Raw genomic sequence first — 14,744 nt, 5'->3', positions numbered from 1 at the left:
ATCCGGGAAACCGGTGAAAACCTCTGCGGCCACCACGAGCAAGGAGAAGGCGCCTAAGGCTTCGAAGGCTTCCAAGTCTAAGAACGCTTCCTCGTCCACCGAGAGCACGCCTAGACGTCGCTTGAATCCGCTATCGGCTCTACGATCACGAAAGTCTTAAACTCTCCGATCGATCTCTAATTTCAAGTAGCCCGCCCGGTTAGATTGTGGTGTATTCACAGAATTGCCAGAGACACATCTGCTTCTAGATGTAATGGTAGATCTTCCTCGGGACAGAAATTTAATGCCTTCTTCCAACGACACTATTGAATTAATTGAATTATTGAGATAGTGAAGTTGCTTATAAACCTAGGCCTTATAGAGTAGGTAGTTCTTACGACAGTTAGTAATTATGGTACATATAGGTAGAGTTGTTGCAGTTATAGTAATTATGCATGTTAGACTTTTTTCCAATACGCTTTAATATTGATTGCGTAATGATTACTTCTCGGAGATAAATTTCTGTAAAATTACAATGCTGTTATAAAAGATCTTTAAGATGATAAGTGTGTGTTATCGTAATATATATATTTAACGAAAAATATATATTTAAATATTTTATATATATTTAACATATTAATTGATTAATTAATTAATTATTTATTTATTTATTCAGTTTTTGAGAAATTATTTACAAGCAATTTTTAAAAATATTTTACTCTTACAAACTATTTATTTTTGTCGATGGAACTGATAAATGTAAATTATTTATCTTGTAAATTTCTTCAAATATTCTCTGGATTATTCAACTTAATCTTCTAGTCGCATCAGGATCATGTTTTTGATATTATTATTGATTATAACCTAAGGACATAATTCGAAGCACGAAGTCATATATCAATTGATTAAATAGTTTGCCTTAGTTTCCCTTACGATCTTCTAGCTTAACAAGTCATACTTCGACGTTTCTAATGAAGTTTACAATGATAAGCAACTAATAATTCGCATTATATTATATACGTAAGATTATTACGAATAATCATACACGAAGGAAAACTCAGAAACAATTAATTCGATTAGATGATTCAAACATGACACACTTTCGTAGAAATGACATTTCATATTTCATAAGTTGGAACGCATTGTACGAGTACTACTTCTAAAGAGCTCACGCAACGTGCGAGAAGTCTCTGCCTATTATCCGTTTCGCGATTAGGAAAGTTTTGGATAATGAACAGAGGGATGTGCGATTAGTTTCTCAATAGTTTGCAGTTCGTATATAGTTTCCTGCGTAATTTCATCCAAGGTAGACCGCGGAGTTTACAAGGAGTTTGTAGGAAGAGACGCGGTTAATAGTGTCCACTTTGTTCCTTTAATACGGAAAATTCGGAATTTTTTTTTGCGAATATATATCTCATTAAACTCTAAAAGATCTATTAAAATTCCAAATCTATTTGAAATTAGGTAGAGTTTATGCGAACTTTGTTTAGGAATAACATTATGAAAAACAATATACAATATTCCTCTTGATGCAATATTTCTATCTTGATATACAATCATTATGCCTAATTGATACTTATATAGGATATATACATGGGATGAGCCTGAGAAATTATGATTTATTAATACGGATGTATTTTTTGATAAAGTTAATATAGATTTTGTCTTTTTTTCTAATCAGTATAATTAGAAGGATTTTGTGGATTAGTTAACATCGAAAATATAGTGGTATTCCAAATGGGTTATACTTTCTTGGACGACATAGCTAAATATTAATTTTTTTGTTTTATTAAAAAATTGTTTTATAACTTACATTATATTTTGACATAAAACAGAACTATTTTAGTATAGAGTTTTTTTAATCTGCTTGTCTGCTTTTTAACTTGTTAGAACAAACGAGGATGTTTACGCCTCAGATTTCTGAGATAATGTAACTTGGAACATAGTTTCACTACTAATCTTCGTTAGCATTGACGAAGGGAACGGAAACTGATATCTGACAGTTTATACATGCCAGCTTAAACGCAATATTCTCGAATGGTTGAATATATTCGGCGACGAAATCTGCTATAGTTCAATGTCCGGTCATATTTGAAGTTTCAGTAATTAGCGCGCAGGTTCCATCCGAGGGAACAAGTTCTTAGAGAACGTAGAATTCTCGAAGCAAACGACAAGAACTTTCCTGTCCATGATTTATGAACGTTTGCGTTTTAGACTGATTGCAAATACAACGAGTCCGCAAGTACAATTTATAAATTTTTATCTCTCCTTCTTTTCGAGTCACCGCATGTTGGACGCAAGTTTATTTAACTTCTACTATATGTCAATAAATTGACAGATCTGTCGGCGCAGTTTTTTATTTTTATTCTCCAAAACAAACAAATGGAATTGGATAGAATTTTATAAATTGGACTCGTTTAAAGCAAAACCGTTGTGAACAGCATTTTTCCTACAAGTTATCGTTTATCGACTGACAGTTGCGGGAATGTAAAAACGAGCAATATCCAATGGTTGATACATGTTATTACATTTGAGTTTTGTGAAAAGTAACAATCTTAATATTGTTTCTTATATACAATTCTATTTATATCGATGCATATAAGATAAAGAATAAGTAAAGGAAATATTAATATTAATATTAACGTGTTTTTAGATTTACAATAAACTAATTGTAAGATAACAAGATTCTATTTTAATTATTTTTTGTTATTCTTTATGATAAATCGTTGTTTGATAATCAATTATTTTTTATATTTCTAAATATATACCTAATTATTTATCTAAATTATTCGAAGATAAATATTTTAACGTAAAAAAGAATATGTAACAAGACATTAAATTTCTCATCTATTTACTTGATAATTCTATATCAATGATTAAGACCCTATCTTTAAGATACATACTTTAGAATGAGATTTAATAAAATCGATAATTCTTGGCAAAATCGGCAGTGTCTTTAATTTTTAAAGTAATAATGCTTCTTGATAACAAATTTATGTACTTATTTAATAGAAAATATTATATATGCAATTATAAATTATATGTTCATGAAGTAACTATAAAATACTTTTTAGATATTTTAATGAGCGAGTTTAATGTTCAAACCCATAAATTTCTAGCTCTGCTTCTACGAAGCTGGAATCGGTAAAGACGTTTACGTGGATACTTCACCTTATATTCGAAATTACGTTCCATCGTTTAAGCCAAGATGCAAGATAGGATCTTGAGCAATAGTGCACAGTGTGCGTAATCGGCGAAAGCGGAAGTAGAATCGAGATCATACTCGGAGCGCAGTAATTCCGAAGTTAAATCAGAGCGTAATTTTAATCACGTTAATCCGAATTGTCGCAATGCGCGATCTCATTTTATTATCTATAAATTCTGAAGCGAAGAAAGATCTTCGCGTACTATAAATTGTATTTATCGATAACTTCGCCGCGAATTTTTTATCTTCGATTCAACTAAAGTCGCAAAATAGTTTCCACTGCGCATAAATTATTGCCTACTTTCTAAATATTACACGATACGTCGAAATAAATAGGCGACAGGCTGTTTAGTACCTAAATATACAAGTAGATATAAACGTGGTCGATATTTGCAGAGGTTTTCACCAGTTATCCGTATTATAAGGTATATACACATGCACATAACAGTAATATATAAAATAATTATTAAATCAACTAACTCTTTACTGTACAACAAAGAAAAAATTCAGATATGATGCTGCTTGGCATATCGAGAAATATGACCTACTAACTAACTGACGTTATATTTACACTTGTGTTTATAAAACGAGGAAAATATTGTTTCCTCTATCACTTTATCATGTCATCTTTCTCAGTATTCAAGCAGTGTCGTGCAAGACAAAAAGATTTCTTTCAGCATAATGACAAATCGCATAAAATCAAATTGAGGAAACAGAGTTTTTTCCCCGGATCAAGATTTCATTAGGTACAGCTGCTTTTATGTTGTTTGCAAATTTGATTTTACATCAGTATACGCGTGAAATGATTGCTTCCCCGATCAATCTGTGGGATTGATGGAACACTTGACGAAGTAAAAACGATTTTACGTCCGTAATATTTTCACAGCTCACAATTCTGCGTCGCGAATTCTGCGTGCTTTTCTAGCACGTTGTATATACTTGAAATTTCACGAAATTGTCAAAGGCCCGTACAATATGCAGTTACATGTACAGTTCTTTAGATGTACAATACACCCTTCTTTGCGTGTCCACTTGTATAAAGAATGTTTGCCATCTTTAATTGCTTATCTCAAGCCGTATTATGTAGATAACGGATCACCTACGATTGTTGCAATTGTACGGCAATAGGACAATATGCTAATCGCATGACGTATAACGTTCTCTCTCTTCTTGAGGATTATACATTGCGCTTGCAGTATGCAAGTGTCACGTACAAGGACGCTGCAAAATCGGCGATGCAATCGGTAAGAAAAATCATCGTCGAGAAGCCATACAAATTTAAAATTGTATGAGTGGTACGTGAAGCACATAATTATGTACTTGATTTAACTGTTATTATATATGAATAACATTCTTTTCACTTTTAGCTGCAAGAAATTTGAATTCTGTCGATTGTGACGTCAATCTTGCAGCGTTGCATATATATATGTCCCGTATAATAGATGGTCCCTGCACTGACCCGTGTTCAAAGTTCACGTTAATATCACGGACATTAATTCCGTAATGAGATAAAGCATAACTGGTGATTTGCTCTGATAATATTAACATAAGAAGACGATGCTCGTTCAACTGAGATTAGTCGGATTAATGTTGCAAATGTGAAGGTTGTCATAATCGAGTGTGATATCGTCGGTTAATGTGAATTTTGCGAATTACAGGTCAGTGTGACGCATCTCGCCCCCATGTTGCGAGACCTAATTAAACAAACGCAACGGGACGATGTTGTTAGAAAATAATGTATGATATAAAAAATTAGAGATATATATATACATACATATATATTTAAAAAAGTATATATATACATATATATATTATATAATCCGTATCTTTATAAGACAAGGTCGGTACGAGCGGTGTAACAAAACGCTTTGGTCGGCGCTTTCGAGTCCACGGCGCGTGCATGTTTTTTTTTCGCTCTTTCTCTTTCCGATTTATCTCTCAATCTTTCTCCCGTTCTCTTCTTCTCTCATTCTCTCGTAATTTTGTTTTTCCATTCACTTTTCCTCTCTGTTTCTCTTTCTTTCTCTTTCTCTCTATTTTTCTCTATCTCTCTGTCTCTCTCTATCTCCTTCCCCCCTCTGATTTTTTTTCTTACGACGTTGGGTTAGACAACACTTTATTACTGATAGTACGATAGTTTCACTTTGCGGGGGGAAAGAAGTATATAAGGAATGCACAGTTTCGTTTCCACATGTGTTGGAATGTTGTTTGTGTTTCTGTCATAAGGAAGCTTTTGTTACACCCCTCATTATACCCTCACCTGCATGAAGGACATCTTTGCGAACTGACGCTTTTCTTTTTGGCCAATTGTAGCCCTCTGCATCATATAAGTGCATACACGTAAGGCTGTGTAAGTCGATCGATGGGTTTTTAGTCGAGACTGCAAAACTCTCTGGGCCGTTCGTTAATCATCATGTCTTGCACGGACTCACTTGCGACTGTGTAGATAACGCGCAAGCCTGGTAGCAGTGTAATTTAATATTTTTTTCTTTTCTTTTTTTTTTCGTTCATTTTATCGGCGAATTGTATTGCTCCGCAACTGTTGGATTATCCGGAAAAACGAGAGAATTCTATTGGGATCTGACATGTAGGCGTGGCTTAACCAAATATGGCGCAGAATAGGTAACACTTTCTCATATAAAGGGTCACTTTCTTCATTTTTAATGCACTTTTCCAGGCTTTGAAACGATCAATTTTCTCTAAATTGCCAAATAAATGTTTGACATGTATGAAGCACTCATTGGAGTCGGGAAAGCAATAAAATCGAACATTTAAAGTTTTTTGAGCCTTACTTTCACAACCGCGAACTGAACGATTAATTCTGCTCGTAGATTTACAACGCGGAGAAAAAAAATTCAACATCCACATTATTAAAAATACAACGTAAAGTCAGTACAATGCCACGAGATCTGTCACATTTTAGTGCTTTCGACCACCAGATGTCATGGCGACATATGTCAGAGCCCAATACCTATTTGAAATCTTCTAAACAAAAATTTAAGAATGGATATTAAAAAGAACTTCTTATGTGCTATTTAAATAGAAAAAAGAAATAGTGTGCATCTTCCTGGATAATTCGACGCGGCAAACTAATTCCATTCTTGAAAAGGGATGCACACTTCTTAAAGTCTCTTGCAACGTTTATTATCGACAAATGTCTGACACATGCAAAAATATCCGTACATGCAGTTGAGGGTAAATCGTAAATAACGTCTATTCCCGGCTCGGGTGAAACCTGAATCGTAATTATGTAAGTCTCGCGATTTTGATTTTGAACTCGCAAGATTGAACAGACGGGGGCGCTTTTACTGATCAATCTCTTTAGGGTATTTCTCTAAGTGTGTCAGTAAAACATGCACTAATAACGACGGCTTCAAAAGTAAGGCACTCTTTCCTCTTTCTTCGTACCTGAATAAACAGACAGTTTTTTTTCCACGTATTCTGTACCTGACGAAAGATTGCGAATCCATTTTAGAAAATCTTACGACTTGTTGAGCAATGATGATATAATCGTTAGTAGCTTCTATAGTCATTGTGTGTATATACTTCACAGACTTCTGAGAGAGTAAAATATAGTTACACAGCCGATATTATTTAACATTAATCGCGTGCGGTTCAGTTTTAAATATAATTTCGATATCTTGGTGTGATGTAGCATTCATTTGTAAATACTCTGTATTTGTATATCTGCTTATGTTCATACATGTGTTTAACGTAGCCGCCCGGCCTCTCGCTCTTCTCGTTATGCATCACGTAGAAATGCAAGAGGAAGTGGAGATACGTTAAGAACGTGATATATTGCCTATTTCCTCTCACACACACACTCTATACTATACATATATATATATATACGTGTGTGCAGACGGCTTGGTTGGACTTTAGATTTTGTAAAGCGTTGTAAAATGTGCTGGGAGTTTATGAATGTTACAAGATATATATATACGCAGATCTTATCCATGTATACTTCAAATTGTTGGTGTGACAAATATCTGTATATGAGATTGCATAGTATATAGATCATATTTTCCGAAATATACAATTTCGTTAAACTTTCGGGAGTGCAAGGTAGAAGGACACGGGACAGATAAACGTTAACTGTCACCTATATACATTACAGAGATATTACGAGCTCGAGGAATGACGGTCTCACAGCGAAAACGTCTCGCGTATACACAACAGATGCGATTAAGATACCGCTAACTCCGCCTGCGGAGAAAAGTCGCTATTTTTGATAACTGTGCAAACGTTCAATAAATCGGGGGGGCGGCAAAGTAAGTCCTATAATACCTATAATATCGATAACACCGTTCGCCTTCTACGAAAAAACGAGCTTAACGAAGTTAACTGTTCTCTGTCTCGTGCGTCCGTGTTATATCCGTCACGTTAAAAAAGGAGCTAATTTACGGCTAATAATCACTGCGCAAACACACACATCGCGCTGTCGCGGAGTGTGCGGCAACCCGTTTACGTGGTATGATATACGAATAAGACAATGTAACCCAAGGCGTTTCGCGACGACGAGCGCCTCGTAGAACCGAGACACGGGGGGTGGTCTCGTGCGTTACACGGGAAGCGAGACACCCTCGATAAGCACACCCCCTCCCCCCCTCGTCACCCCCGACCACGTTGCATTTCCGAAGCCATCACTCTCGGGATCCCCCATCCTCCGCAATCGCACCTTTAGGCGAGAGGCAGCAACAGCATCGGCGAGCGCAACGGCGCGGCGGCGGCGGCGTTGTTACCCCCCCCCCCCCCACAGTGCATTGTACGAAGATATAATAAAGCATGAACCGCTGGAACACACCACGAGTCGTCGCACGTCACCTGTAAACGCGATCTTTTGTCCGTGTCCGCCGTAGAAATAGAATCGACGAGCGTCGCACACAAGAGCTCTCTGTCTCTCCGATGTACACACATACATACGCACACCGACGTGTTCGACATGCTTCCTCCCTCCGTATTATCAATTCCCTCCCGTTACATACCCGTCGTTTTGTCGCATCTTGCATCCTGCAACGATTTCGCCTGATCGTTGTCGGCACTTTATTACCCTGCACGAAAATATCTCGAGCGAATGCCATCGACTTTCCGTAGATCTCATTAGACATCTCGAGAGAATTAGTTCACTTTTTTTTCATCGAGATTCGGTAGCGCGTGAAAAATCGGGATATCGCGGAAAAAGAGAATTTCTATCATTTGTTACAAGCGATCTCGTGTATTAGATAGATTCGAGATTACGCTATGGCCAATATACAGCGAATATTTTTCTAATAATGCAAGGATCTTATTATTTTTTAAATTACTTATTATTTCATAAAAAATTTAATACATAGATTAAATATATCGCAATAATATTGTTTGGCAACGCGTGCTTTTTAATCGGGATATCGATATTTTCTGGCATTTTTCACACACAATTATTTTTTATCGTATAAAACGCGGATTAAACACGTGATGCACCGAAATCGTATTTGTCAAAATTGATCCTTCGATCTCGCGACGTTCTCGGATTTCATTCTCAGCACGCGCGTATCTTCTGCCTGCCGACGGTTTGTACTTTCGATTTATGACGTCCTAGCTTCGTGAGAGATATCGGAAACGAAAATATGACTCGACGTATGATCGCGTGCGAGAGAGGCGTCTATAAGAATTTCATGTCGTCAGGCGACGCTCGCGGAGTAAAACCCGAAGCGATGTGCTGGTTTCTCGGGTAAATCCGCGAAAACGATAGAAAAATCTTCGGTAACCGTAATCACATGTCATCCCTACGCCACATGTTGCCTCTTCGTTCGTTACCCCCTCACCCACATCGTGCCACCTCACACACATGTTACATAATTGCAGTATGCGTGGATGAAATAGGTAATCTTTATGTGTCTGTGTTCTCCTTACCCTGACAAACTCCGAATACATTAGCTACATAATTCATATAGAATTTTGACCCTTACAGTAATGAGTGAAAGATCATTTCACAAAAGCACAACCAACTCTTCAAGAGACGTATCGCGGTGCAGCGCTAAATTATATTTGATTTGAAAAATATTTAACATGTATAAGCATATAGGAGTATGAATTATCATGCTAATTAGCTTGTTGAGCATAGAACTTTTTAAAACTGTATTAAAATCCAAAAGCAATAGCATCACACATTATCACGAGATATTGACAACTGTTTTTTAAATAATTTAAAAGGTCTAGATTTTTCAGTTGCATTTTAAATCGGTAGCGACGACGGAAAGTACGGTGGTATTGCACCGGTGGTATCGCGCACGTTGATAGTTCAATCGAGTAAGGCCGGTATCGCTACCGCGAGCGAAGAAGCGCTGCAAAATTTTCAGTCGGGTTTATTCCGCACTGCGATACGACTCTCTTTTTTTTGTCTCCCTCTTCCGAGAGGCAAGCCCGAAGCCTGGTTCTTCTGGTCTGGCGCTCGGAAGCGCATAGTCCGGCCCTGATGGAAATCGACAAGAGGATTCAGCAGCATCAGCAGCAGTCAGTCCACCAGACGAGTTGTCGATAGCGCAGTACCTGCTATATCACTGAGTAGAATTGTCTTTCCCAGTGTCGCCTGAAAATCCCATCAGCGGCATACCATCGTCAAACCCGTTTCCCCATCGTTCGCCCGTTCGTTTCTTCTTTGAAGTAGAGCGCAGCTTCCAATGCACGTCGGCAACCCACATACCGAACCACCATGTCCATTGCACTGTCCTCTGCGACGTTACTATGGAAACGGGATGGGCACAATCGCGCGCGGGTGACTTTATTCGAACAGCGCGGCCTGAAGTTCGGGGGAGGCGCGTCTCTGCCGGAGCTCTGCGGAATCGGTTTCATAAAAGGGACTCGCGCGTCATTATTCCTCTCGTCCGAATCGAAGCGAGGAATTTGCAATCAGATAGGACAGAAATTTCCGTGTTGCAAGCATTATGGATCTTATCGAAGTCGACGTAAACGGGGCGCAGTATATCGATTTGTCAAAAAATGTGTTTGGCTCGTGACGCAGTAAATTCTAATTTGTTCAGATAATTAACTTCGCCATCCAATTTGCATCCGCATTATTTCACGTCCCCGAATGTTAATTTACTGACGAAGGACATCGTCATATACAATTTAACTAACGTTATTCACCGATGGTTAAAACCATTAGTGGATAAACTCTATCTCCGGCATTCCATTATAAATTTCATATCGAATCCAGGAAATAAAGATAAGGCTGAAATATTGATCAGCCGGCAAATATATTATGAAGCCAATTCGCAGAATTTCTTTATTATATTTGTGTGTTATATTATTGTTATTTTTTTACATTCTTTTTAATTCACTTTTTATTCACTTTAAAATGATATTAACCATTATTTCACATCCACTTATATTATAAATCATTATCCCACTATTCACTCGATACAGAAGCGATTATTAAAAATTGCAATGTGACAATTAAGTCATTGCGAATACGACAAACCTTCGAGATTCTGTGAAACGTGTCTCTCGTTAATATGAGAATTCCGGTCAGAAACAAGCTCTGTCTGGTCGTCCGGTGCGAGATTTAAAAGACTCGGAACTGGAGCTTATCGTGCACATTTTTTGCTTGACGCAAACGGTGATTTAATTGAAAATTTTGCGCACAATCGGAGATAAACCACGAGAACTTCTACCGGCTTGCTCCCGCTTTTGCAGAGAGTGTTTTATTTCCAACGCGTGTGAGGGAACTTCTCTATCACGTAAAACGCGAGAGGCGTACTATCGAGCATTAGAATGTTGCCTAATTGTACCAGTCCGCTTTGATTCCTCCCGACTCCCGACAGGAAGCATCGAGAGTTCACGCTCGAAACTCGCATTTCCGCGCCACGCTCATCACACGTGCCGCAGAACTGCGAGCTCGAAATTACTTCGTACATTCGACTCGGCAGCAGGTGTTGGGCACACACCCCGGTGAATGACGATATGCGTGTAATATCACTTTTCGTACAAAATCTAAATAAACGGGCAATAATTTCCGACAACCCAATATTATCTGTTTAATTAGATTGCGTATCAATAGCGGTATTCTTCATACTGTATCAGCGATATTCGCGCAACGCGAAACACAATGAAATGCAGAATGTACATAAGAGTAACTATTTTAAATGCTTTTCTATCCTTCAGTGATGAAATATAGAAGTACAAACTTTTTTTCTATCGCTATATAGCTATCAATGTTACTTGTATTCCATAATAATTGAAAGTGACGACTTATTTAATTATATCGCTGATTCAGTACAGAACTTTCGTTACAGGTGATAACTTTGGTTAAAAAGTAGGTATATTCGTCGAACCCCGACATTTCGATGCTACAGACACACGCAAATGATTTCCATGTTTATTACGAAAATATGATAATTCGCGTAAGTTTGATTTTTCTTCCGGGGAATCGAAAAACTTGTCAAACAACAGCGCGGTTTCACACCACCAATTTGGATATCGTAATACGCGTAGATTGGGAGCCCAACGCTTGTAGAACGTCGAGAGTACGAAAGGCATCTGTTCGATTAATACGAGGGGATCTAGTAAAGCCTGCATGTGCCACACAGCAATGCGCACCGTGCATCTCGGAAGCGTTGACGCGTGCGACTCAACCGTAGGTGCTGTTTTATCATTGATTGTGTCATTTTTATTCACTTTTTCTTCTTCCCCCGCGCGCGACATACGCGCGGGGGGGAGGGTCTCGATTAATCCGTATTACGCTTTGGTGCGACTTTGAAACATGATTAATTAATTGATCTTCCTTTTTTTCTGTTTCCTCAACACTCTAGTTGTTCAGGATTAAGCCTCTGCCAGTGTTAGTAAGTACCGCCACTTGATCTGGTGTGATTGGACTGCTGTAGTTAGAAGGCTATGCGTACACATACTTATATATTATAATCATATATATACACACACACATTATTATATACATGCCTCGTACTGTCTCTGTTCCTAAATATTATCTATACACGCCATCGCTGAAAAGTAGGACTTTACTTCGGATTTTCGTGTTTATCAACTTTTCTTTTTAATCCCGCGGCGTTTTTTCCACTTTTTTCCCCCTTTTTTTCGCAATGCTTCTCCACCTCTCACCTCGCGACAGGAGTTCTCAAGTGCGAGTAATACGTATCGATATGTTCGCTTAAACATGCCTTCATATAAAAAAAAATTCCCGTTCGCATGGACGCTCAGAGGAATGCTTTAGAGATAAAAAAAAGCTTGTGAAGCGCAGTCACTGTATCATATAAGAATTATCATTGTTCTTCCCATTGTACATATAGAAGCAAAGCTGGAAAAAAAAGGTTTTAATTTTATTCAAGCTATTTTTATTTTGAGTCATTAATAGTCTATAAGAAGTTGGAATATAAAATGAAGTTTGCTGAATTAAATTTTGCGAAATAAATTGCAACAAATATTTATAATATTGAGCAAGAAAATATTTTGTATTGACAATAGATAAATTTAATAGTCTTTCCTCTCGTCTGAGCGCCCATGTATTTCTTGCCAAAAGAAGTTCTTTCGCTTTTCAAAGCACTTAACGTAATTCATGGAAACGTGGTCGTCCTGGTTTGAAAACGTATGGCCCTTTCTCGTGCTCGAACGGGTTTCGATATTTTCAAAGGGAACACTTGCTGACATGATGCCAAACAAAGACACGCTAATTCCGGAAACGTACGGTACGAAAATGTATTGATAACGGGCCACACGTTGGCAGGATGTTACGATTAACCTCGAGTATATCGCGAGAGAGTATCGGTTTTTATACATCCGGGATTTCCGAAATTGCGGAACCTAAAATTTTACAATCACCATTATGGTCCGAGAATTAGGAATAAACGTAAGTTGCTGACTTTTGTTTTGTCCTATGATTTGATTGACTTACAAAACACTTAATTTTTACCAATATGCATGAAACTCTTAATTCTTTTCGTATATAGCATATCTTCATATATTTACTTTTTTTTGTATTATCGGTTATGGACCAGCGATAAGATTTTAACCGTGTATTTGTCGGAATCCATCGTTAACCAGAAGTGACGGCAACCCTAAGTAACCACAAAGTTTTATCGATATAAAAAATTATTATTCAGACGTGAAACACCTGTACGAATATTAAATCGATCAGCCTATTAATATTATAAGTGAAGGCACGTCGTGTGCATGTATTAATTGTCGAGCTATTAAACGCAAAGGGATGATAATCAAATAATATTTCAAATTGGTCACCGGACAAAGCCGCAGTATATATTCAGCTGGTGCTCTGTAGTCGTGAATACTCGTCTGTGTGACGTATACCGGTTCTAATTAGTGCACACCCGTTAATTAGTTCAGAATTGTCGATATTCTGACTTGGGTATATCCAGAAAATTCCTAATTGTAATTAAAACCGGTACAATTACGAATATCTACCCTGCCAGAGATGATTAGTCGAATCGACGTCGGTGCGTTGATAAATAGTCGATGTCGAATACTAGTTGGAAAATATTTTTGTCTAATCTTCGATCTCATCATAATTTTTTGTTTTACATAATATACATAATATTAATTGAGCAAGTGCGAATATTTCTATTGTCTTTCGGCTAACTCTATCATTGAATCAATGCAAAGTCGGAAAGCGTAATATATATATATATACATATATATTATGTATTCGATATAGAATTGGCCAAAAGACGCAGAAATCTTACAGAAATATTCCCAATTACTCAATTAATATAAAAGCAATTATGACGAGGTCAAAAATGACAAAAATATCAATCAGCACTCGATCATTCATCGACGCAACAACGTCGAATTGACTAATTATTTCTGGCCGGGTATACACCGGACAAATAATATTCGTACAGAATCGAAATGGACAGTCATCCTTTACTCTCTCCCAACGACCCTCCTCTTCGTCTCCCACGTCTATACATTATCGAGAATCCCTGCAGCTCTGTCTCGCGAATGATACGTGCGCTAACCGGAAGCGACTCTCCGTCACTGTGTGTGCAACCATACCGTTCATTATACTTACTATACATTATACCTTCTCATGCGCCGTTCTTTACTCACACATTTATGTAGTGGCCGCGCGCATATCTGCATCGTGCATATCTATCTTCGGTATGCGTGCGTGCGTGCGTATACGTGTGCGTCTGTCCTTGCGCGATGTGCAGCAACTAGTGCTTGAGCTTCTTGTGAAATGGAATCACTCATTCGTACATATATATATATATATATATGTATATATATATATATATATATGTATATATATATATATATATATATATATATATATGTATGCCTTTACACGTACTACGTATTGCGCATCGCTAGATGACCGAATCGTGTCGCTGGTGGCATTACAACAAAAAGCTCGCACAATTCCCGTGTCCCTCCAGTTGACGAATCCCGCCCCGTTGCCGATGAGTGTACCGATTAACTGTAAAAGCCGTGCAGGTCCTAAACTAAAGTCGATGACCCAACTGCGTACCGACTGTAAAACGTCATACAGCGACGTTTCAGAGACCAGCGAGTCTATATTTCGTTTGGAAATTCGCGTTTCTCACGTGTCCCT

At 37.7% G+C, this 14,744-nt stretch overlaps 1 protein-coding gene across 13 annotated transcripts in view; it reads left to right on the top strand.

Annotated features, from left to right (window-relative positions):
- Nucleotides 1–14,744, top strand: part of Cask (peripheral plasma membrane protein CASK) — a 182,042-nt gene that overhangs the window by 156,488 nt on the left and 10,810 nt on the right. For 8 of the 13 annotated variants that reach the window (XM_071706256.1, XM_071706257.1, XM_071706264.1 and 5 more), the window contains one exon: nt 11,974–12,003. The exons of the other annotated variants lie outside the window; for them this stretch is intronic. In XM_071706256.1, coding sequence (XP_071562357.1) covers nt 11,974–12,003 — 30 coding nt within the window. The remainder of the gene's footprint in view (nt 1–11,973; nt 12,004–14,744) is intronic. 13 annotated transcript variants of the gene reach the window in all.

The sequence above is a fragment of the Temnothorax nylanderi genome, unplaced genomic scaffold, assembly GCF_030848795.1.
Source record: "Temnothorax nylanderi isolate EJ_2023f unplaced genomic scaffold, tnyl_v1.0 TNYL_tig0051_pilon, whole genome shotgun sequence".
Taxonomy (NCBI): Eukaryota; Metazoa; Arthropoda; class Insecta; order Hymenoptera; family Formicidae; genus Temnothorax; species Temnothorax nylanderi.
Note: the sequence above shows the minus strand (reverse complement) of the source record. Positions and strands in the feature narration are given on the sequence as shown.